Here is a 21794-nt window from a genome sequence, read left to right on the forward strand (position 1 = left end):
ATTTTCTGCAGGACATTGTTGTTTTAAAAAAAATTTCGGTAGTAAGAAATATTATATTGCAGCAGGTATAATAAATTTAGATGTCAAAAAGCCTTATGTGATTGTTTTAATAAAATGTATAATACATCCTGATTATAATGACGATGTAAATGATAATGATATTGGTGTATGGCTTTTGGAAAGTTCTATAGACTTCGCTAGCAGGCCTAATATACGACCTATTTCATATTCTTCAAAACCGATTGAAACTAATCGGAAATGTTCTGTAATGGGATTCGGAGCAATGGATAAATCCGGTTTGATACATCCAAAAAATCTCAGAACATTAAGACAGACAATACATAGTTCGTACGATTGCCACAAGTTATTCCAATTTTTTAATTCTAATTCGATGTTCTGTGCGGGAATTGTTTTAGGTGAAGACATTTGTATCGGAGATTCTGGAAGTCCGCTTGTATGCAGTGGTGTAATATATGGTGTTGTATCTTACGGTTTCCAGAAATGTGGTATGGGACCTACCGTATATGCAAATGTCTCTTATTTTTATGATTGGATTGACAATATGATTGCTATTAGAAGCGGAAAATCGCATTTATATTTTACATTATACCGTTATTTTATTTTGATTTTTATCATAAAACATTGCACTACGTAAATACCTCGTATATTTCAAATGTTAATAGAATTTTAAAATGGTTGTATTTTTTGTGAAGCCGACAATTTATTTACAGATTGTTTTTCACTTAAATTAGTAGGCATTATGTAACAGAAATGATTTATTTTTCTTATGAAGTCGTATTAAAAGAAAAAAGGCTTACTTAAAAAAAATGAGTGTGCGAGAAATGAAACGTATCTTATGATATTGTATGGTTATGTACGTTAATGTGCTAGAGTCCTTTCGTAAATTTTTTCGTTGATTTATTTATTTTTTTACCAGACTGTTTATTTTTTATCAAGTTTTAAATGCATAAGATTTGATTCTTCAGTGTTTAATTATAAAAGTCTGACACGTTCTCATTTTTATTTGAACAACGTGATTAATATATAAACTTAATAAAGTGCTGATACGAACTCCACAAAAAAATTTGATGCATGTGGTTTCCACCACGATGCAGCTATTTAACTGTTCACTAAATTAAATTATTGTAGGATCGTATCTCACGTTCAAATTTAATAGTTTAAATGAAGTAACAGCAAAAAATGTGTATATGTAATTTCATAGGAGTGTAAGCAAAGTCATATGTGTCCACTTTAGATTTTTCAAAAGTAAAAGAAATATGGTACGTTTAATCAGATAGATGTAATCATATAAATAAAAACATATGTTACAAATTTTTATTATTTTTTCTTTCAAATTTAGATGTGGTGGTTTAAGTTTGATTTTTACAATATAATTTTGTTACAAAATTGTTGTATTTTACAATGTTTTTTAATTTTTTATCAGTAACCTTTATTTTTTTATTATTTTTGTATATTTTCTTTGGTTTAATACGTAATGTTATTGGTGAGTTGTTTAATAATGATGGTGGTAAAAGCCTTAAAATTGTAGGAGGTGAGATTGCTAAATATGGCGAATTTCCTTATTTCGTTTCTGTACAACGGAATAAAAAAGTACGTACTTTTACAGGTTTAGTCCATTTATGTGGAGGTGGTATACTAAGCGAATATGTTATTTTGACTGCAGCACATTGTTGTTTTAAAAAAGATTTCAGTAGTAGGAAATATTATATTGCAGCAGGTATAATAAATTTAGATGACGCAAATCCTTATAAGATTGCTGTAGCGAAATGTATAATACATCCTGATTATAATGACAATATAACTAATAATGATATTGCTGTATTGTTTGTTAAAAGGGCTATAGACTTCACTAGAAGGCCTAACATACGACCTGTTTTATATTCTTCAAAACCGATCGAAAAGCATAGTAATTGTTCTGTAATGGGCTTCGGAGCAATAGATGAAAACGCTGAGATATATTCGCCTGATCTTAGAACTGTAATGCAGACAGTACGTAGTTCGCAGTTTTGTGGCAAGTTCTTTAAATCTTTTAATCCTTATTCGATGTTCTGTGCGGGAGTTTTTTTAGGTGAAGAAGGTGCTTGTATCGGAGATTCTGGAAGTCCGCTTGTATGCAGTGGTGTAATATATGGTGTTGTATCTTACGGTTTCCAGAAATGTGGTATGGTACCTACCGTGTATGCAAATGTATCTTATTTTTATGATTGGATTGAAAATACGATTGCTGAAAATGGAAAATCGTATTTATATTTTACATTATACCGTTATTTTAGTTTGATTTTTATCATAAAACATTGCACTATGTAAATACCTCGTATATTTCAAATGTTAATAGAATTTTAAAATTGTTTGTATTTTTTGTGTAGCCGACAATTTATTTACAGATTGTTTTTCACTTAATTTCGTAGGCATTAAGTAACAGAAATGATTTATTTTTCTTATGAAGTCGTATTAAAAGAAAAAAGGTTTACTTAAAAGAAATTAGTGTGCGAGAAATGAAACGTATCTTATGATATTGTATGTTTATGTACGTTAATGTGATTTTCAGTTAAATTCGTTGGCATTATGTAACAGAAATGATTTATTTTTCTTATGAAGTCGTACTAAAAGAAAAAAGGCTTACTTAAAAAAAATGAGTGTGCGAGAAATGAAATGTATCTTATGATATTGTATGGTTATGTACGTTAATGTGCTAGAGTCCTTTCGTAAATTTTTTCGTTGATTTATTTATTTTTTTACCAGACTGTTTATTTTTTATCAAGTTTTAAATGCATAAGATTTGATTCTTCAGTGTTTAATTATAAAAGTCTGACACGTTCTCATTTTTATTTGAACAACGTGATTAATATATAAACTTAATAAAGTGCTGATACGAACTCCACAAAAAAATTTGATGCATGTGGTTTCCACCACGATGCAGCTATTTAACTGTTCACTAAATTAAATTATTGTAGGATCGTATCTCACGTTCAAATTTAATAGTTTAAATGAAGTAACAGCAAAAAATGTGTATATGTAATTTCATAGGAGTGTAAGCAAAGTCATATGTGTCCACTTTAGATTTTTCAAAAGTAAAAGAAATATGGTACGTTTAATCAGATAGATGTAATCATATAAATAAAAACATATGTTACAAATTTTTATTATTTTTTCTTTCAAATTTAGATGTGGTGGTTTAAGTTTGATTTTTACAATATAATTTTGTTACAAAATTGTTGTATTTTACAATGTTTCTTAATTTTTTATCAGTAACCTTTATTTTTTTATTATTTTTGTATATTTTCTTTGGTTTAATACGTAATGTTATTGGTGAGTTGTTTAATAATGATGTTGGTAAAAGCCTTAAAATTGTAGGAGGTGAGATTGCTAAATATGGCGAATTTCCTTATTTCGTTTCTGTACAACGGAATAAAAAAGTACGTACTTTTACAGGTTTAGTCCATTTATGTGGAGGTGGTATACTAAGCGAATATGTTATTTTGACTGCAGCACATTGTTGTTTTAAAAAAGATTTCAGTAGTAGGAAATATTATATTGCAGCAGGTATAATAAATTTAGATGACGCAAATCCTTATAAGATTGCTGTAGCGAAATGTATAATACATCCTGATTATAATGACAATATAACTAATAATGATATTGCTGTATTGTTTGTTAAAAGGGCTATAGACTTCACTAGAAGGCCTAACATACGACCTGTTTTATATTCTTCAAAACCGATCGAAAAGCATAGTAATTGTTCTGTAATGGGCTTCGGAGCAATAGATGAAAACGCTGAGATATATTCGCCTGATCTTAGAACTGTAATGCAGACAGTACGTAGTTCGCAGTTTTGTGGCAAGTTCTTTAAATCTTTTAATCCTTATTCGATGTTCTGTGCGGGAGTTTTTTTAGGTGAAGAAGGTGCTTGTATCGGAGATTCTGGAAGTCCGCTTGTATGCAGTGGTGTAATATATGGTGTTGTATCTTACGGTTTCCAGAAATGTGGTATGGTACCTACCGTGTATGCAAATGTATCTTATTTTTATGATTGGATTGAAAATACGATTGCTGAAAATGGAAAATCGTATTTATATTTTACATTATACCGTTATTTTAGTTTGATTTTTATCATAAAACATTGCACTATGTAAATACCTCGTATATTTCAAATGTTAATAGAATTTTAAAATTGTTTGTATTTTTTGTGTAGCCGACAATTTATTTACAGATTGTTTTTCACTTAATTTCGTAGGCATTAAGTAACAGAAATGATTTATTTTTCTTATGAAGTCGTATTAAAAGAAAAAAGGTTTACTTAAAAGAAATTAGTGTGCGAGAAATGAAACGTATCTTATGATATTGTATGTTTATGTACGTTAATGTGATTTTCAGTTAAATTCGTTGGCATTATGTAACAGAAATGATTTATTTTTCTTATGAAGTCGTACTAAAAGAAAAAAGGCTTACTTAAAAAAAATGAGTGTGCGAGAAATGAAATGTATCTTATGATATTGTATGGTTATGTACGTTAATGTGCTAGAGTCCTTTCGTAAATTTTTTCGTTGATTTATTTATTTTTTTACCAGACTGTTTATTTTTTATCAAGTTTTAAATGCATAAGATTTGATTCTTCAGCGTTTAATTATAAAAAAAATTGCTGTTAATTTTGTATAGTTATGTTTTCAATGCGTATAAACAACGCGAATGACGTTTTAATGGAAAATTAATCCATCCAGTAGAAATACAATCCATCCAAAAATCCAAAAAAAGCACTGAAAAATAAAATTTAAAAAATAAGTAATAACTGAGTTCTAGCAATCCTGTTTAAGTAATTGAAAAAAAAAAACTTTATAAACCAGTCCTTGTCTACTTATAAAATTAAAACTAAATACTCGGATGCTTAAAAATGTTTGTTTTTAAAAAATATTACTTGTGGAATTCCTCAAATTTTTAACAAACAATACTTGTCCAAGAGGAATATTTGTATTAAATGTTTCTTCCTTTATACAAATTTTTGTTTTCTTGTATCATTAAACAAAAAAAAGAGAAGACAAAAGTAAGTAAAATTCAAAAAGTAATTTATAATGATCTTAATTTGATGACGAATTAATTTAATTTAGAAAAGTGAAAAAGATTTAAAAAAATAGAAGCATAAATAAAAACAAGGAAAAGTGTAGAGAAACTACGCGAAATACTGCTACTGACTTTATGATAATGTTCTTTACAATGGAAAGGTATTTTTTAATTCTTTTACTACGAAGATATAAAAGTATAAAGAAAAAGAAATGTAGTTAGTAACTATTACTGAACGTAACTTAGATTCTCTGCAGTGCGGGAATACACTTTCCATTTTGGTTTTAGTTTTCCGACTAATTTTTGTGATTTATCCCACAAAATATTTCAAAAATATGAATGATATCAGGTTATAGTCATTACAATATAAAATCTTATATAAAACTATTCATTTTTTTAAGTCTTAATTAATTGTAAGTTATCTATCTTAAAAAGATTACTATCTGTAGAAAAATTTACTGTAATCGCAAAATAATATTAGAAATTTTTTATGCCCATTTCACTCTCTCTTAACAATAATCATGTTCCACATCATTATATAATAAATAAAAACGGATCGAAAGTGTAATCATCTGGTTTTTTTGAAATTTATTATAAAATAAAACGTAAAATATAATATTGTTCAATTCTTTTTTAATACTTTAAAACGTAATTTTTTTTTCATTTTTGTTTATCACTGACTTCATTTATTTAGTATTTTAACGCTTTTTCGATAATTATTTAGAAAGATTTATTTCAAAAGTCAATGATTTTTGCGAACGTTGTTGTGTTTGTGGATGCATAAAAAAGTGTCCCTCTTATTGTAGTTTTTGATTGCCAATTAAAAATTACATTTTTCTTCAGCGGCGAGGGTAATGTTTTGAATTTTTTTCAATATTCGTTGTATTTACCAATCAATGTAAATTGTTATTTTGATAGCCGGCCTCCGTGGCGCGAGTGGTAGCATCTCAGCCTTTCATCCGGAGGTTCCGGTTTCGAATCCCGGTCTCAGTTTTTCTGTTTAGCTTCCGGGAATCACCGTCATGTATTATTACAGAGGATGAATGAGGATTATATGTATGATTGAGTGTAAGTGTGTAGTCTTACACAGTCTCAGGTCGACCATTTCTGAGATGTTTGGTTAATTGAAACCCATACATCATTTCTAAACAGTTTTATCCCATATTTCGACAATTCGTTAACCTAGAATGTTAAAATTTTGTTATATTCGATTATATTGCAGCTTTTTCCTGTTCACAGTATCATTTTAAAAAAAATCAGATGTGAACACTACATGACTTCCTTGTACGCCTATTAAATTACATATATTTTTTATTACAATTTTTTTTTGTTGTTATTATTGAATTATTATTTATTGTAAAAACGTTTTTACAATCAGAGGTTAATAATTAAGTCAATATTTTAAAATTAAACAAAAGGAAATGAAGTTGCATTCGAACCGATGTGCCTTCCTCTTGTAATAAAAGATATTTCGTTAATTAAACTTTATTGGGCTATAACTCTGGAATCAACGAAAATAAGTACCACTTATGATGTATTGTTGAAAAGCTCTCAACGAGGGCTTATTATAATGCAGTTAATAATATGTCCTAAATCCGAATGTTTCGGATTTTGGGCCCAGTCTATTGCAATCGAAAGGGAAGGTGCACAACAAGATGTTACAAAGACCTAAATCCATAATTTCAACATTCTACGCCTAATCGTTTTTGAGTTATGCGTAACGTATTTACGTTACGTTCAGACGTCGCGGCGAAACAACTCAAAATAGATTCACTGATGGTCAAAATTTATATTTCCGTTGCAATTTAAAAACCGAAATTTTTCGTGATTTTATTGTTTTAATTCTTTGTACTCGTGCAAGAAGTAAAAATATTTTTTTTGTATGTATGTTGAATAAAATTACACAAATTGATCCAGCTTATTAAAGTTTAAATATTTAAGCCTCAAAAAATAAGGGAGCTTTTTGGACCTGTTCTTCTTAGAATATCAATATCAAAATCCGGTTGTACCCTTTATTGAAGTAAACGAAATTTATAAAAGCACCTGTCTACTATTTACGCATGTAGCATATTATACTTCTTTGGCGTAAATAAAAAAAATCATTTTTTAAGTATTCAAACAAACTTGAACCGAGCCAAACTATCAATAGACGACATTAAATACCATGACTAGTTTAAATAAATAACACAAATTAAATTTTTATAGTTTCTTTTTTTTTTTTTTAATTTTTTTATACAGTTTAAACAGTATTGAAGTATTCGTTTTCATAGAAAACAGTTCATCGAATATGTTTCATTAGTTTAGTTCGTATTTCAAAAATACGATGCAAATAGTTTTGTAATAGTGTATTTTATCAAAAAATTATTTTTTGGTAAATTAAATTTATGCAAAATCAAGTATTTACCTGATGTTTTTATTTTCTGTGTTATTAAAAAATATAATTTTACTCGTAAAAAATAATACTTACATAAATGTAACCTCAAATTTTGATACACAATTTTCCCCAAAAAATAATTATAAGCTACAATATAAAGTTTTATTAATATGAACAATAGTATTCACAGTATAGAATATAAAGTCTTCAGAAATCAGTGTATATATATATAAATATATATTTATTACGACTCAATATCTGTTATGTTTACAACAGTTGCTAATCACTTAATATCATTGAATGACTGAATTTCACGTTACACGCATGTGCATAGAATAGAAATTGATCCACGTGAGTCTGCGCAATCTTTATGGTATGTTACATCAGCGCGCGTACAAAAACTTTTTGAATTAAAAATATAACTTCGCAATGACAAATCAAATTTTATCATATAAAACATTCTGAAGTAAAAATTCATTGTGGATAGTTAAATGACGATTAAACGTGTTTTGAAATAAGTTTTTTAAAAAGATGTTTTAATTATATAATTTTGTTCTGCTGGTTGAATTCAAGGTTTATTATTTTTTTTAAGTTAGTATAGTTACATATCGAGTTTCCGGCCTATGTAGCGCTAGTGGTAGCGTCTCGGCCTTTCACCCGGAAGTCCTGGGTTCGAATCCCGGTCAGGCATGGCATTTTTCACGCACGCTACAAAGCATTCATCTCGTTCTCTGCGGAAAAAAATTCTTAACTGCGGACCCGGAGATTAATCAAAAGATAGTTATGGTTAAAAAAATATAACCCACCGGCTTGATCTAATGGTGAACGCGGCTTCCCAAGTCAGCTGATTTGGTAGTCGAGAGTTCCAGCGTTCAAGTCAGTCATTATTACATGGATCTAATACTAGATCGTGGATATCGTGTAGATCGTGTTCTTTGGTGGTGGTTGGATTTCAATTAATCAGACATCTCAGTAGTGGTCGAACTGAGACTGCTCAAGACTACACTTCATTTACAGTCATACATACCATTCTCATTCATCCTCTGAAGTATTATCCGAAAGTTAATTACTGGAGGCTGAAGAGGAAAAAGAAAGTGTTAAAAATATAAAAAAACTTCTTACTCCATTTTTAAATTACTACTTAACGATTTCGCAATCACGGACTAACATATAAGAACACAATTAATTCACCAATTTACATATTATATAAATGGATTTATCAAAGTATTTTTTATTTTTGTTTATTATTTCCTTGTAACGAGTAATCTTTTTCTTAACTGCACTAATAGCCCTCATTGAGAGCTTTTCAACGATGTTATCATAAGTGGTGTTTATTTTAATTGGTTCTAGAGTTATAGCGAAATAAAATTTTAATTAATGCAATATTTGGATCTTACAAGAGGAACGCACATCGGTTCGAATCCAAATTCGTCCCCTTTTTTATTAATTTCAACATACATTGTTATATTAATGATTATTAACCTCCGATTGAAATAACATATGAAAAAAATCGGAAATTATTAATGAAATAAATTTTATGTACTTTTCATTTTAATTCAAAAATGTTTACGGAGGTTAATCATTATTAATAAATTAATATTTAAAAAAGAAAAGTTAAATAATATGTATATGAAGTGGGATTTGAACGGATGTGTGCATGGTTACGAGTGTGACACGTTCTCATTTATACCACGTAATTATTTGAACAAAGTGAAACAAAATTAATATATAAACTTAATAAAATGCTGATACGAACTCCACAAAAAAATATTGATGCCTGTGGTTTCCACCACAAATCAGTTGTGTAACTGTTCACTAAATTAAATTATTGAAGGATTGTATATGAAATGAAATAGTTAATGAAGTAACAGCAAAAAATGTGTATATGTAATTTCATAGGAGCGTAAGCAAGTCATGTGTCCCCTTGTGATTTTTCAAAAGTAAAAGAAATATAGTACGTTTAATCAGATAGATGTAATCATATAAATAAAAACATCTGTTACAAATTTATTATTGTTATTATTTTTTCTTTCAAATTTAAATGTGGTGGTTAAATATTAATTATATAATTTTTACATTATAATTTTGTTTCAAAATTGATATATTTTACAATGTTTCTTAATTTTTTATCAGTAACGTTTATTTTTTTATTATTTTTGTGTATTTTCTTTGGTTTAATACGTAATGTTATTGGTGAGTTGTTAAATAATGTTTTTGGTAAAAAACTTAAAATTGTAGGAGGTGAGATTGCTAAATATGGTGAATTTCCTTATTTCGTCTCTGTACAAATGTATATGAAAGTACGTACTTTTACAAGTTTAGTTCATTTTTGTGGAGGTAGTATACTAAGCGAATATGTTATTTTGACTGCAGGGCATTGTTGTTTTAAAAAAAATTTTAGTAGTAGGAAATATTATATTGCAGCAGGTATAATAAATTTAGATGACGTAAATCCTTATAAGATTGCTGTAGCGAAATGTATAATACATCCTGATTTTAATGAAAATATAACTGATAATGATATTGCTTTATTGCTTTTGGAACGTTCTATAGATTTCACTAGCAGGCCTAACATACGACCTGTTTTATATTCTTCAAAACCTATCCAAAAACATCGGAATTGTTCTGTAATGGGCTTCGGAGCAATAGATGAAAACGCTCAGATATATTCTCCTGAACTTAGAACTGTAATGCAGACAGTAAATAGTTCGCAGTTTTGTGGCAAGTTCTTTAAATCTTTTAATCCTTATTCGATGTTCTGTGCGGGAGTTTTTTTAGGAGAAGAAGGTGCTTGTATCGGAGATTCTGGAAGTCCGCTTGTATGCAGTGGTGTAATATACGGTGTTGTATCTCACGGTGTCGTGAAATGTGGTATGGCACCTACTGTGTATGCAAATGTCTCTTATTTTTATGATTGGATTGACAATATGATTCCTATGAAAAGCGGAAAATCGCGTTTATATTTTTTATTATACCGTTATTACATTTTAATTTTTATTCATAATATTTATCAAACAACGTACAACGTAAATATCTTTAAAATGTTGTAAGTACAGTCTTAAAATTGTGTTTGAATTTTTTATATAGGATTCATTTTTATATATAAAATGCTTTTCATATTATTTTTTTCGGCATTACCTAACTAAAATGCTTTATTTTACTTCTGAACTGCGTAAAAGAAAATTGTCTACTTAAAAAAAAATGAAAATATGAGACTTGAAAATTATCTTAAGATTCTAGATAAATTCTAGATTCCCACCGTAGATTTTTTCGTTGATAAATTGATATACTTTTTTTATCGAGTTTTACTTTCTTGTTCAAAGTAAAGGAAGTATTGTGATCGCGAAAAATTTCTGTTTTCATATTTCAACGGAAATATACATTTTGACCATCTTTGAATCCATTTTGACTAGTTTTGGCGTGATGTCTATACGTGCGTATGTACGAATCTCGCATAACTAAAAAACGATTAACCGTAGGATGTTGAAATTGTAGATTTTGTAATGTTGTAACATCTAGTTTTGCAGCTCCCCATTTTGATTGCAATTGACTTGGCCAAAAGAGCCCAAAAAATCTGAAAATATTTGGATTTTGGCCTTTTTCTTAATTGTAGTAATCCCTCATTGACAGCTTCTCAACTATACATCTTAAATGATACCTATTTTCATTGTTTCCAGAGTTATAGCCAAATAAAATTTTAATTAATGAAATATTTGGATTTTACAAGGGAAGGCACATCGGTTCAAATCAGACTTCATTTCTGTTTGTTTTTTAATTTTTTTTATTTAAATATATTGATTTATTAATAATTATTAACCTGTGATTGTAAAGAATTTTTTACAATAAATCCATATTCAATAATAATAATAATAAAAATATGAAAAAGAATCGGAAGTTGTTATTAGTGAAATAAAATTTTATGTACTTTTAAAAATAATTATACAGGGTCATTTACGGGAACAGGATGTTTTTGAAGTGGGTTGTACTCGGGCGTTCGTGGTGGGAGGGGGACGTGGCTGGTGTCTGACGTTTCCTTTGTTCATAGCATTTACATTTTAGTCGTTGAGATGGAGCCGTGGACGCTAGACCAACACCTGTACGCGTATGATAGTTTTGTGCGAAATCACGATTCCGTAACTGCTGTTCAGAGAGATTTCCGCCGTCAGTTTAATATCCATCGTAATTCAAGTGTCCCTTCTCGTAACACAATATTGCGATGGGTAAACAACCTTCGAACAAGTGGTTCAATATTGAAGAAAAAACCACCGGGTCCCCGACGAACTGCTAGCACTAGTAAGGGAAGCCATTGTCAGAAGCCCACGCCGCTCTATTCAGAGGCATTCAGCAGCGCTTCAAATGAGCACAAGTACGGTAAGACTAATTCTGCATTTCCATCCTTACAAGATAGCCGTCATGCAGCAATTAAACGAGCAAGATTTCACGCAGCGATTACAATTTTGTCGACAAATGCTTACCATTTTTGAAGAAAATGTAAGTTTGTTATTGCTAATGAGTGACGAAGCCCATTTTCATCTGAATGGCTTCGTCAACAAACAGAATTGCCGGTATTGGGCAGAAAGAAACCCACATCAGCTTCACTAGAGACCACTTAATAGCCCAAAGGTGACTGACTGTCTGTTGTGCAATAGGAAAGGTCGGTGTTATTGGACCATATTTATTTGAAGAAAATGACGCTGCCGTAACTGTAACAGCTGATCGTTACATTGCGATGTTGAATACGTTTTTCATCCCTGAGTTAACGAAACCGGGGAATCGATTTTCAAAATGTGTTATTCCAGCAGGATGGAGCTACAGCGCACACAGCGAGGGCAACGATGGCTTTTCTCCGTAACTTGTTTCCGGGACGGATCGTTTTCAGATTCGGCGAATTCCTTGGCCCCCTCGGTCCCCCGACTTGAGTAGTTGTGATTTTTTTCTGTAGGGGTTTCTTAAATCGCATGTGTACGGCAATAAACCGCGTACATTGGAGGACCTAAAGATCGCAATTCGTCATCACGTCACCCAGATTGATGTAAACATGCTGCAAAGAATTGAGGCCAGTTACCGTGAAAGGCTACAACAATGTATTGCCCAAAATGGACATCACTTGCCGGACATAATTTTTCGTTCATGAGTAAGTAACAAATGCTTTGATTTAACAAGTGTTTCAGTACCAATAAAACTTTTTTAAAGCAAATATTCAATTTTTTATGATTATTTTAAAAACATCCGGTTCCCGTGAATGACTCTGTATATAATTTAATAGGCATTATGACATATGTGTATGTGTAATAGATTTGGTGAAACATCTGATTATTGAATAATAATTGAAAATTATAATTTAGAATATTTTATTTTTGTCTTTTCTAGTTTAATTTTGTTTAATTAACTGTAATTTCTATTTAATTTTATCTACATCAATGTTAACTAGAGTGACTGAAAAATAGTCACTCACAAAAACAACATATACACTCAGACATACGTGCCCGATCTTAAATAAAATTGCCAAAAATTCTTATCTTTTAGTTCATTACTCTGTTATTGTCGGACAGAATTTTCCTTAATTTGGAGTTGATCATCATTTCGTTTCTTTGTTTTTTGTGGCCAATCTTTTAATCGCTCTTTGGTTTGATATAATTCTTCTGATCTAAAATAAAGTTCTTAGGATATGACCTTTCTTTCTTTTTTTTCCTGTTTAGCTTCCGGCAATTACCGTTTACAGAGGATGAATGAGGATGATATGTATGAGTGTAAATGAAGTATAGTCTTGTAGAGTCTCAGTTCGACCATTCCTGAGATGTATGATTAACTGAAACCCAACCATCAAAGAACACCGGTATCCACGTTCTAGTATTCAAATCCGTGTAAAAGTAACTGACTTTACTAGAACTTAGGATTTGACCTGTAAAATTACAAAATTTTTATTTTTACTTTTTCAAAAATTTTCAGAAACTTTAAAAAACTCTTTGAAAATATTTATACCGAAAGGAGATGTATAAGAACAAAACAATATGTATTTTAATTTTAACCGGTGGGGGGTTGACATTTTGGAAAAACGTTTTTGGACTATTCATATATCCATTGCAGGTAACTTTGCTTTAATAAAGTTTTGTCTAAAATGCCTCTAAAAAATATTGAATTTTGTTTTTTTCACGATATTCTTATCCCCTTAACCATTTTTTAAATAATTAACATGATCAAAGCCTCTTTTATAAAAATATTTGAACCAAATTTGAAAAAAAAAAATCTGTTTAATTCTAATATTCGCTGGGAAAGTTACAAAAATTTGTCGAATCAGTCGATTTAATAAAGAGTAAAGAATTAAACATATTGTAACATGACTAGTGTAACTGGTTTCTTCCAGAAAGAAGAAAGAGGAAGAAAGTAATGAAAGAAAAATTTATAAGGAACGTTAAAGGGGTTCTTTCTAGAAAAGCACTTAAAAGAAAAATGTAGAAGGCCCGGACAATAAAAATTATTACGCTGCGCTCCAACAATCAAAAGGACGGTTCGGGTACTGGTTCTACAGGCCAGCAGGTATAAATACTGCCACGGACCAGCGCAAAGAATCAGTAGTTTTGCAATCCTGAGTTCGGCGCAGCGTGGAGGAAAGCGATAACAGTTAAGATTTTGGTGGTTTTTTTTTTGTTTGGGGGCGAAAAACGCCTGAGCGTTATCATCGCCCGGAATTTCTATTAATAAAATGGTAAAATAGCTCCAAAATAATAAAACTTATAAGGTATAAAATTAATATTAATTATATAATAAAAATTTATTAAAACAAATTTAAAAAAATTAAATAAAACTCAAAACTAATATCGCAGAGGAAGTCTTTAAAATATAAAAGATAAAATAATAGAATAAAGAAACTATAATTGCAAAAGAAATCTATAGGTTGTGCAAAAGGCTTCCTTCTCGGATAATAAAAGATCTTGGTGGTACCCACCGGATTGGTCTAGTAGTGAACGCGTCTTCTCAAATCAGTTGATCTAAAAGTCGAGAGTTCCAGCGTTCAAGTACTAGTAAAGTCAGTTATTTTTATACGGATTTGAATACTATTATTTGAATACTTTCCCTATCTCCGTTACTTTTTAATCTTTACATGGAACTAGCAGTTAATGATGTTAAAGAACAAATTAGATTCGGAGTAACAGTACAAGGTGAAAAGATAAAGATGCTACGATTTGCTGATAATATAGTAATTCTAGCCGAGAGTAAAAAGGATTTGGAAGAAACAATGAACGGCATAGATGAAGTCCTATGCAAGAACCATCGCGTGAAAATAAACAAGAACAAAACAAATGTAATGAAATGTAGTAGAAATAACAAAGATGGACCACTGAATGTTAAAATAGGAGGAGAAAAGATTATGGAGGTAGAAGAATTTTGTTATTTGGGAAGTAGAATTACTAAAGATGGACGAAGCAGGAGCGATATAAAATGCCGAATAGCACAAGCGAAACGAACCTTCAGTAAGAAATATAATTTGTTTACATCAAAAATTAATTTAAATGTCAGGAAAAGATTTTTGAATGTATATGTTTGGAGTGTCGCTTTATATGGAAGTGAAACTTGGACAATCGGAGTATCTGAGAAGAAAAGATTAGAAGCTTTTGAAATGTGGTGCTATAGGAGAATGTTAAAAATCAGATGGGTGGATAAAGTGACAAATGAAGAGGTATTGCGGCAAATAGATGAAGAAAGAAGCATTTGGAAAAATGTAGTTAAAAGAAAAGACAGACTTATAGGCCACATACTAAGGCATCCTGGAATAGTCGCTTTAATATTGGAAGGACAAGTAGAAGGAAAAAATTGTGTAGGCAGGCCACGTTTGGAATATGTAAAACAAATTGTTAGGGATGTAGGATGTAGAGGGTATACTGAAATGAAACGACTAGCACTAGATAGGGAATCTTGGAGAGCTGCATCAAACCAGTCAAATGACTGAAGACAAAAAAAAAAATTGAATACTAGATCGTGGATACCAATGTTCTTTGGTGGTTGGGTTTTCAATTAACCACGCATCTCAGGAATGGTCGAACTGAGACTGTACAAGACTACACTTCATTTGCACTCATACATATCATCCTCTGAAGTAATATGTGAACTGCAATTACCAGAAGCTTAACAGGAGAAAAGAAGTAAGATCTTGATAGTGAAGGTAGAGTGCGACACTATTATTCGATTTTGGTTGTAAACGAAAAGCTGTTCGGTCAGTTATTTGTGAACAGGTGTGAAAGTGACCGGCCTCCGTGGCGCGAGTGGTGGCGTCTTGGCTTTTCATCCGGAGGTCCCGGGATCGAATCCCGTTCAGGCATGGCATTTTCACACGCTACAAAAATTTCATTCATCTCATCATCTGAAGCAATACCTAACGGTGATCTCGGAGGTAAAAAAAAAGTGTGAAAGTGACAATATTATATTCATTCATAATGTGTGTTGGGTAGTTATTGCAAACAGTAAAAGTAAGCAATACTTGCATTAAGTAAACTATTATTGTCGGCCTCCGTGGTGCGAGTGGTAGCGTCTCGGCCTTTCATCCGGAGGTCCCGATTTCGAATCTCGATCAGGCATGCCATTTTCACACACGCTACAAATCATTCATCTCATCATCTGAAGAATGCCTAACGGTAGATCCGGAGGTTAAAAAAATATATATATAAAAAAAAATAAACTGTATTAACTCTAATAGACTTTTCAGTTGTTTTATTGTTAATGTATTAATTTGGAATAATCATTACAAACGTTTTAGTAAAAAGAACTATACTTCGGTATTTGCAATTTAATTTTCATTAAATCATTTTTTTTATTTTTTTTTTATTTCAATTACTATTTTGTATGTTATATATATTTATTATTGTTTTTTATTAAAGACGTTTGGGAGTAATAAATTATATTTTTAAGAAATTTTTACGTGTGTTAGTCTTTCATTATTCTGGTCAATCCGTGAACACGTGAAAATATTTAAAAAAAGCTGACAATACAGTTTTAGAACTTTCTCATCACGTGACGTTTTTCTGATGTACGGCTTCCACACATTTACACACACAACTTAATTAAAAATATTTATAATTTTATTTAAATGTAATATTTTTTTTGTTTATTTAATTCAATGTTTCTAACTAAAGCGAATTCGAAGTCGAGAGTTCTAAGGTTCAAATTTTTGAAAGGCAGTTACTTTTATACGGATTTGAATACGTAGATACTGATGTTCTTTGGTGGTTGGGTTTCAATTAACTACACATCTCAGAAAAGGTCGACCTGTGACTGTACAAGACTACACTTCATTTTTACTCATACATATCATCCTCTGAAGTAATACCTGACGGTGATTCCTATAAGCTAAACAGAAAAAGAAAGGTGGATTAAAGCGCGTGTGCATACTGTATTTCATTTGCGCGGGTGCGGCGGTACTAACACCCATTTTAAATACTTTATTATGCCTAATAATATAAATTTATTTAATTCTACTGCTCACCTGTGACATCACAACATAGCAGACAATAGTTGTACGAGGGATAATTACTGACGCAGAATATTCACTTAGCCGCTAGTTTATTTAGATAATTTTTTGGGGGGGGGGGGTGCGATTTTGTGTATAAATTTGTTTTTTCAAATACTATTGTTATTATTGTTAACAAATGTACCTAAGAAAAATAAGACTAATTAGACGAAATCTCGTGATGCTAAGGGTGACCTTGCTGTATTGCTTCACCCCTTTTACCTTTTAAGTTGAAAATGTAATAGCATTAATGCCCTTATATAGAAGTAATCTGATCAGTTTTTGGTCAAAATCGGTCCAGTAGTTCTGGAAATATAAGGAGTGTAAGACCGAATACACACACACTCGTATATACAAATATACCAGTTTTTTTTGGGGTTCCTTAGGTATCAAAAGGTCAAGATCCCGTGTTAACCGCATATGCTCAAATTGGACTGATTACAATACTTTCCTTTTTAAAGCTATAGCTTTTTGTTATAGCGCTAGACGGGAAAGTAAAATGTGTATGGGTTTCGAGTTTATAACCTCCTCCTTTTTTTATTTAATTTAAATCTTTTGAAGAAATTAAATGTTTATCTATTATTATTATTTATTTTTTTTAATTTTGTATAGTATTATGACATTTTCTTATAAAATGTGAAGTAAGACGACCTGTTTTTTTCAACAAAAAAAAAATTATTTGAAATGTATTGATGTTTATAATTAAAGAAAAATTAAAAACGTGTTTATCATATGTTTTATGATGCAAATAGATATGTTTATATTATTTAAATATGTTAGGTTAATTTAAAATTATTTTTGTCTGTTTGCCTTTTAATTTATTGTAAATTCGTTATTAAAACTTTTATATAATATTTCTTGCTGGATTAATGAAATTTTAGTACGATGCTTCGTTATTATATTATCCTAACTTGCATTTTTTCAGTTTCTATATACATTTGTTTATGTTCTGCGCATAAAATTGACACTGAAGATTGGGAAAATCAATTGAAGATTATTAGAAAGTCTCGTGTAATAATAGGAGGTTATAAAGTAAATTATGCAGAATTTCCATTCGTTGTTTCGTTACAAGAAAGATTAGCAAACGTATTTTTTGGATTACCAGAATTACATCATTTTTGTGGAGGAAGTATAATAAGTGAAAATTGTATATTAACTGCAGCGCATTGTTTTATTAATAGAAGTTTTATTGAACGTGAATTTTATGTTGTAGCAGGTATGATTAATTTGTATTCAAGATTTGCATCGCGTTTAAAAGTTAAAAAATTTATTATGCATCCAGAATATAAAAATGTTGAATGTGATAACGATATCGGTATATTAGTCACTGAATATTCATTAAAGTACAACAGACATATACAACCGGTCAAATTTGCTTTAGAGCCGATAAAAGAAAATCAAACTTGTGTTGTTATCGGCTTCGGTTTGACTGATATAAATAAAAAAATTATTTCAAATGATCTTAAGGCATTAATACAGACAGTCTGTAACCCAGGTATTTGTTTTCAAAATTATTTTTTTCTATTCAATCCCGTTTCAGAGTTTTGTGCGGGAGGTATTTTCGGTCTGAATGTTTGTACCGGTGATTCAGGGAGCCCGTTTGTTTGTAACGGCATAGTTTATGGTGTAGTATCACTTGGTTCGGAAAAATGCGCTGCGAGTGATCCCACTGTTTATGTTAACATTTCATTTTATAATAACTGGATTAACGATGTTGTTTCTGTGGAAAATGGAAAAATGGGAATACGTTTGAAAGTAAATTTTAAGCTATATATTTTACTTACCTTATTTTTAACATTTTTTATTGCATTTGTTTTATAAAATATTTATTAAATGACGTAAATTTTAGATATAGTGCCATTCAAGAGTCGTAATATTTAATATTGTTCTTGGAAGACCAAAAAGAAATACTATCGTTGTTTTCATATCATTCTTATCTATTTTCACCCACGATAGAACGGTAAGAGGTTTTGTGTGTGTGTCTGTTATCATTATTCAGAAACTACTGGACCGATTTCTATGCGGTTTTTTGCATTACATAGGTATCACTTCAGAGCAGGTTCTTAGACATGAATTACAGACATAGAACACAAGGGGGCACTAGTAGATTTGTTTTTCTAAAACGGCTTGGCCGATTTTGATGCGGTTATTGCATTACCTAACATAGTTATCACTTAAGAACAGGTTCTTAGATATGTTTTACGGTAATAGACCACCAGGAGGCGCTGCAATAGATGTTTCTCTAAAACGGCTGGGCCGATTTTGATGCGGTTTTTTGCAATACATATGTATCACCTCAGAGCAGGTTCTTAGATGAATTTTTCGGTTATTAGCCGCCAGGAGGCTCTACAGTATGTTTCATAATTACGGTTTCGTGGTTTTTTTTTTTAATTTTTAACTTGTAATAATTACTGTATACGTAATTACTGGCGAATATACGTAAAATCGTTAAACTAAAGAGGTGGTATCGTATTAAAAATTGGATATCGGTTCTTTTTCATGTACATATGTGCTTTTGGCCATATATTTCAGGATTAACACAATTTATTTTTTTTAAATTGGCTCAAATATATGGAGCATTGATCACATTAACTTCTTTTCCAAAATTTGTTAGGGTGTGATGGGATATGGCGAAAAAAAATTTCGATTTTCTAAAGAAGCATTTTAAATAAAACTTTACTAAAGAAAATTTTTACCCACATGTTTTTATAAATAATCCAAGCAAAACCGTTTTTTTTCAAAAAATCAATCTGCACAAAATTGAAATTATGTTTTTTTTGTTCTACCTCTCTTCGGATTTTTGAAAATTTATACATCAAGAAATATCTACACCTTTTTTAAATTGTAGACCGGACATGGTAAAACTGTTCCGGATCTAAAAGAAAGCCTAAAAGTTTAAAAAAAAATCTATTCCTTTACTTCAGCCTTTGTTGAAAGGAGTTTAGATTTAAAGAAAACTTTACTTGAGCTAATTTTTCAAGCTTAACGAATATTTTTTCTTTAAAATTATTTCTCACTTCTAAAAAAAAAAATGTATTCTGTATTCTTATTAATACTTTTTATTAACAATTAAATTATTTTTGTGTTTGTGTATTTTATTTCTAGTATAAGGTAACACTTTTTTAATTTTATATTTAACGTTATAGTCTTATTAAGAACAATAAAAAATTCAGTTGCCTAAAACATTTTCTAATCATCTTAAATTTTGGTTCGGCGAATTAAGTACTTTTTTTTTTGTAAATAAATGAAATCACCTAATACATCTATTTTTTTTTCTTTTATGCATGGTAGCAGCGCTGGAAGGCTTTAACTGGTAGGGCTTTTAACTGGCCGGTCACAGTCTTTTGAATGTTCTCCAGAGTTCCAAAATGACGTCCTTTTAAGACATGTTTCCATTTCGGGAAAAGGAAAAAGTCACAAGGACTCAAATCAGGTGAATAGGAGGGTTGAGGAACCGCAGGAATGCGTTTTGAGGTCAAAAATTCCCTGATGGAAATGGCTGTGTGACACGGGGCATTGTCATGATCAAGCATCCACTTGTCTGCAATGTCTTGTCTCACGCGAATTACTCTTTTCCTGAGCCTTTCAAGGACACCTTTGTAAAACACACGGTTGACAGTTTGTCCTGGAGGAACAAATTTTTTATGCATGATACCCCTACTGTCAAAAAAGCAAATCAGCATGGTTTTGATCTTTGATTTGCTCATTCTACATTTTTTCGGTGGAGGAGATGACAGAGTGTGCCACTCTTCGCTTTGCCGCTTTGTTTCAGGATCGTACTCAAGTATCCAGGATTCACCTGTGATCACACGATTGCAGAATTCTTGGTCATTGCCAATCCTTTCAAGAAGATCAACGCACACGTTTCTTCGATTGTCCTTCTGTTCCGTTGTGAGGTTTTTCGGCACCAATTTCGCACAAACCTTTCGCATGTACAAATCGTCTGTCAAAATTTGATTGTCGGTGAAAGTATTTAAATTTTAACTGTTCACTCATCATCCTTATTGTTAAACGACGGTCTGATCTCACAAGAACCCCTCTTTTTCGTCAGATTTTAAAGTTGAAGGTCTCCCTGAGCAAGGTTGATCTTCAACGTGTTCTCGGCCTTCCAAAAATGATTTGTGCCAGCGGAAAACTTGTGCTCTTGTTAACCAATGTTCCCCGTAGGCCTGTTTCAACTTTTCAAAGGTCACACTCGCGGATTCCCCAAGTTTAACAGAAAACTTGATTGCACAACGTGGCTCTAAATTCCGATGCTCAATTTTCGTAACGCACAACAAAAACACAACTTCACTAATGGCGCTGTCTAAAATAATGTGTTGGCTGAACGGAGTTGAAACTCATACTGAGCATGTGGAAGGGATGAAAAAACCCCGGTCTAGCACAGACCGGTACACACAGGGTTGCCAGATCGCTCGCAGTGTTACCAATCTCATTGCTAATTAATTTAGGTGTTCATATCATATATCTTTCTAATTTCACAGGATGATCCTATCACTTGAAACCTGATTACCACTTACAGCGCAAAACACGTTTACTTTAGGGGAATCGCGTGTATGTTGTAAACTTTCTCTTGGATTTTTTTGTACCCTATATTCTTACATTATGGATTAAGTTTACCACTAATGTGATACGTACATTCATCACTGAAAATTAAGCGATGAAAAAACCCATCGTCATTTTTAACACATTCTTACTATTCCCACAAAAATCTTTACTTAAGAATTTATCGTCGACTGTTAAACTTTGTACTAACTTCAATTTATAAGGCGTTATTTTCATGTTTCCGCAGAATTTTCCACACTGTCGGTTGAGGAATTTGCAATTCTAAACTTGTTGCTC

The 21794-nt window shown here is 31.0% G+C and overlaps 4 protein-coding genes across 4 annotated transcripts in view; all 4 read left to right on the forward strand.

Annotated features, from left to right (window-relative positions):
- LOC142330854 (transmembrane protease serine 9-like) overlaps nt 1-2328 on the forward strand; it is a 37065-nt gene extending 34737 nt beyond the window's left edge. Inside the window, exons 5-6 of the mRNA XM_075376320.1 lie at nt 66-611; nt 1550-2328. Coding sequence (XP_075232435.1) covers nt 66-611; nt 1550-2328 — 1325 coding nt within the window. The remainder of the gene's footprint in view (nt 1-65; nt 612-1549) is intronic.
- Nucleotides 1-21794, forward strand: part of LOC142330863 (uncharacterized) — a 478952-nt gene that overhangs the window by 301839 nt on the left and 155319 nt on the right. The window lies entirely within an intron of this gene.
- LOC142330856 (serine protease 1-like) lies at nt 3027-4154 on the forward strand. The gene is made up of 3 exons (XM_075376321.1): nt 3027-3036; nt 3271-3477; nt 3562-4154. Exons 1-3 carry the CDS (start codon nt 3027-3029, stop codon nt 4152-4154), a joined length of 810 nt encoding a protein of 269 aa, XP_075232436.1.
- On the forward strand, nt 4500-21454 carry LOC142330857 (transmembrane protease serine 9-like). The gene is made up of 4 exons (XM_075376322.1): nt 4500-4526; nt 9649-10321; nt 17878-18707; nt 21437-21454. Exons 1-4 carry the CDS (start codon nt 4500-4502, stop codon nt 21452-21454), a joined length of 1548 nt encoding a protein of 515 aa, XP_075232437.1.

This window comes from Lycorma delicatula, chromosome 10, assembly GCF_047948215.1.
Source record: "Lycorma delicatula isolate Av1 chromosome 10, ASM4794821v1, whole genome shotgun sequence".
NCBI lineage: Eukaryota > Metazoa > Arthropoda > Insecta > Hemiptera > Fulgoridae > Lycorma > Lycorma delicatula.

What these genes read in the sequence shown, in the direction of transcription:
- LOC142330856 (XM_075376321.1), top strand. An exon ending in AGTCCATTTATGTGGAGGTG is followed by an intron (nt 3,478 to 3,561) that starts GTATACTAAGCG and finishes ATTATATTGCAG; the next exon opens with CAGGTATAATAAATTTAGAT.
- LOC142330857 (XM_075376322.1), top strand. Translation starts at nt 4,500, where the DNA reads ATGTATCTTATGATATTGTATGGTTAT. An exon ending in TTATGATATTGTATGGTTAT is followed by an intron (nt 4,527 to 9,648) that starts GTACGTTAATGT and finishes GTTATTGGTGAG; the next exon opens with TTGTTAAATAATGTTTTTGG. An exon ending in TCACGGTGTCGTGAAATGTG is followed by an intron (nt 10,322 to 17,877) that starts GTATGGCACCTA and finishes GCATTTTTTCAG; the next exon opens with TTTCTATATACATTTGTTTA.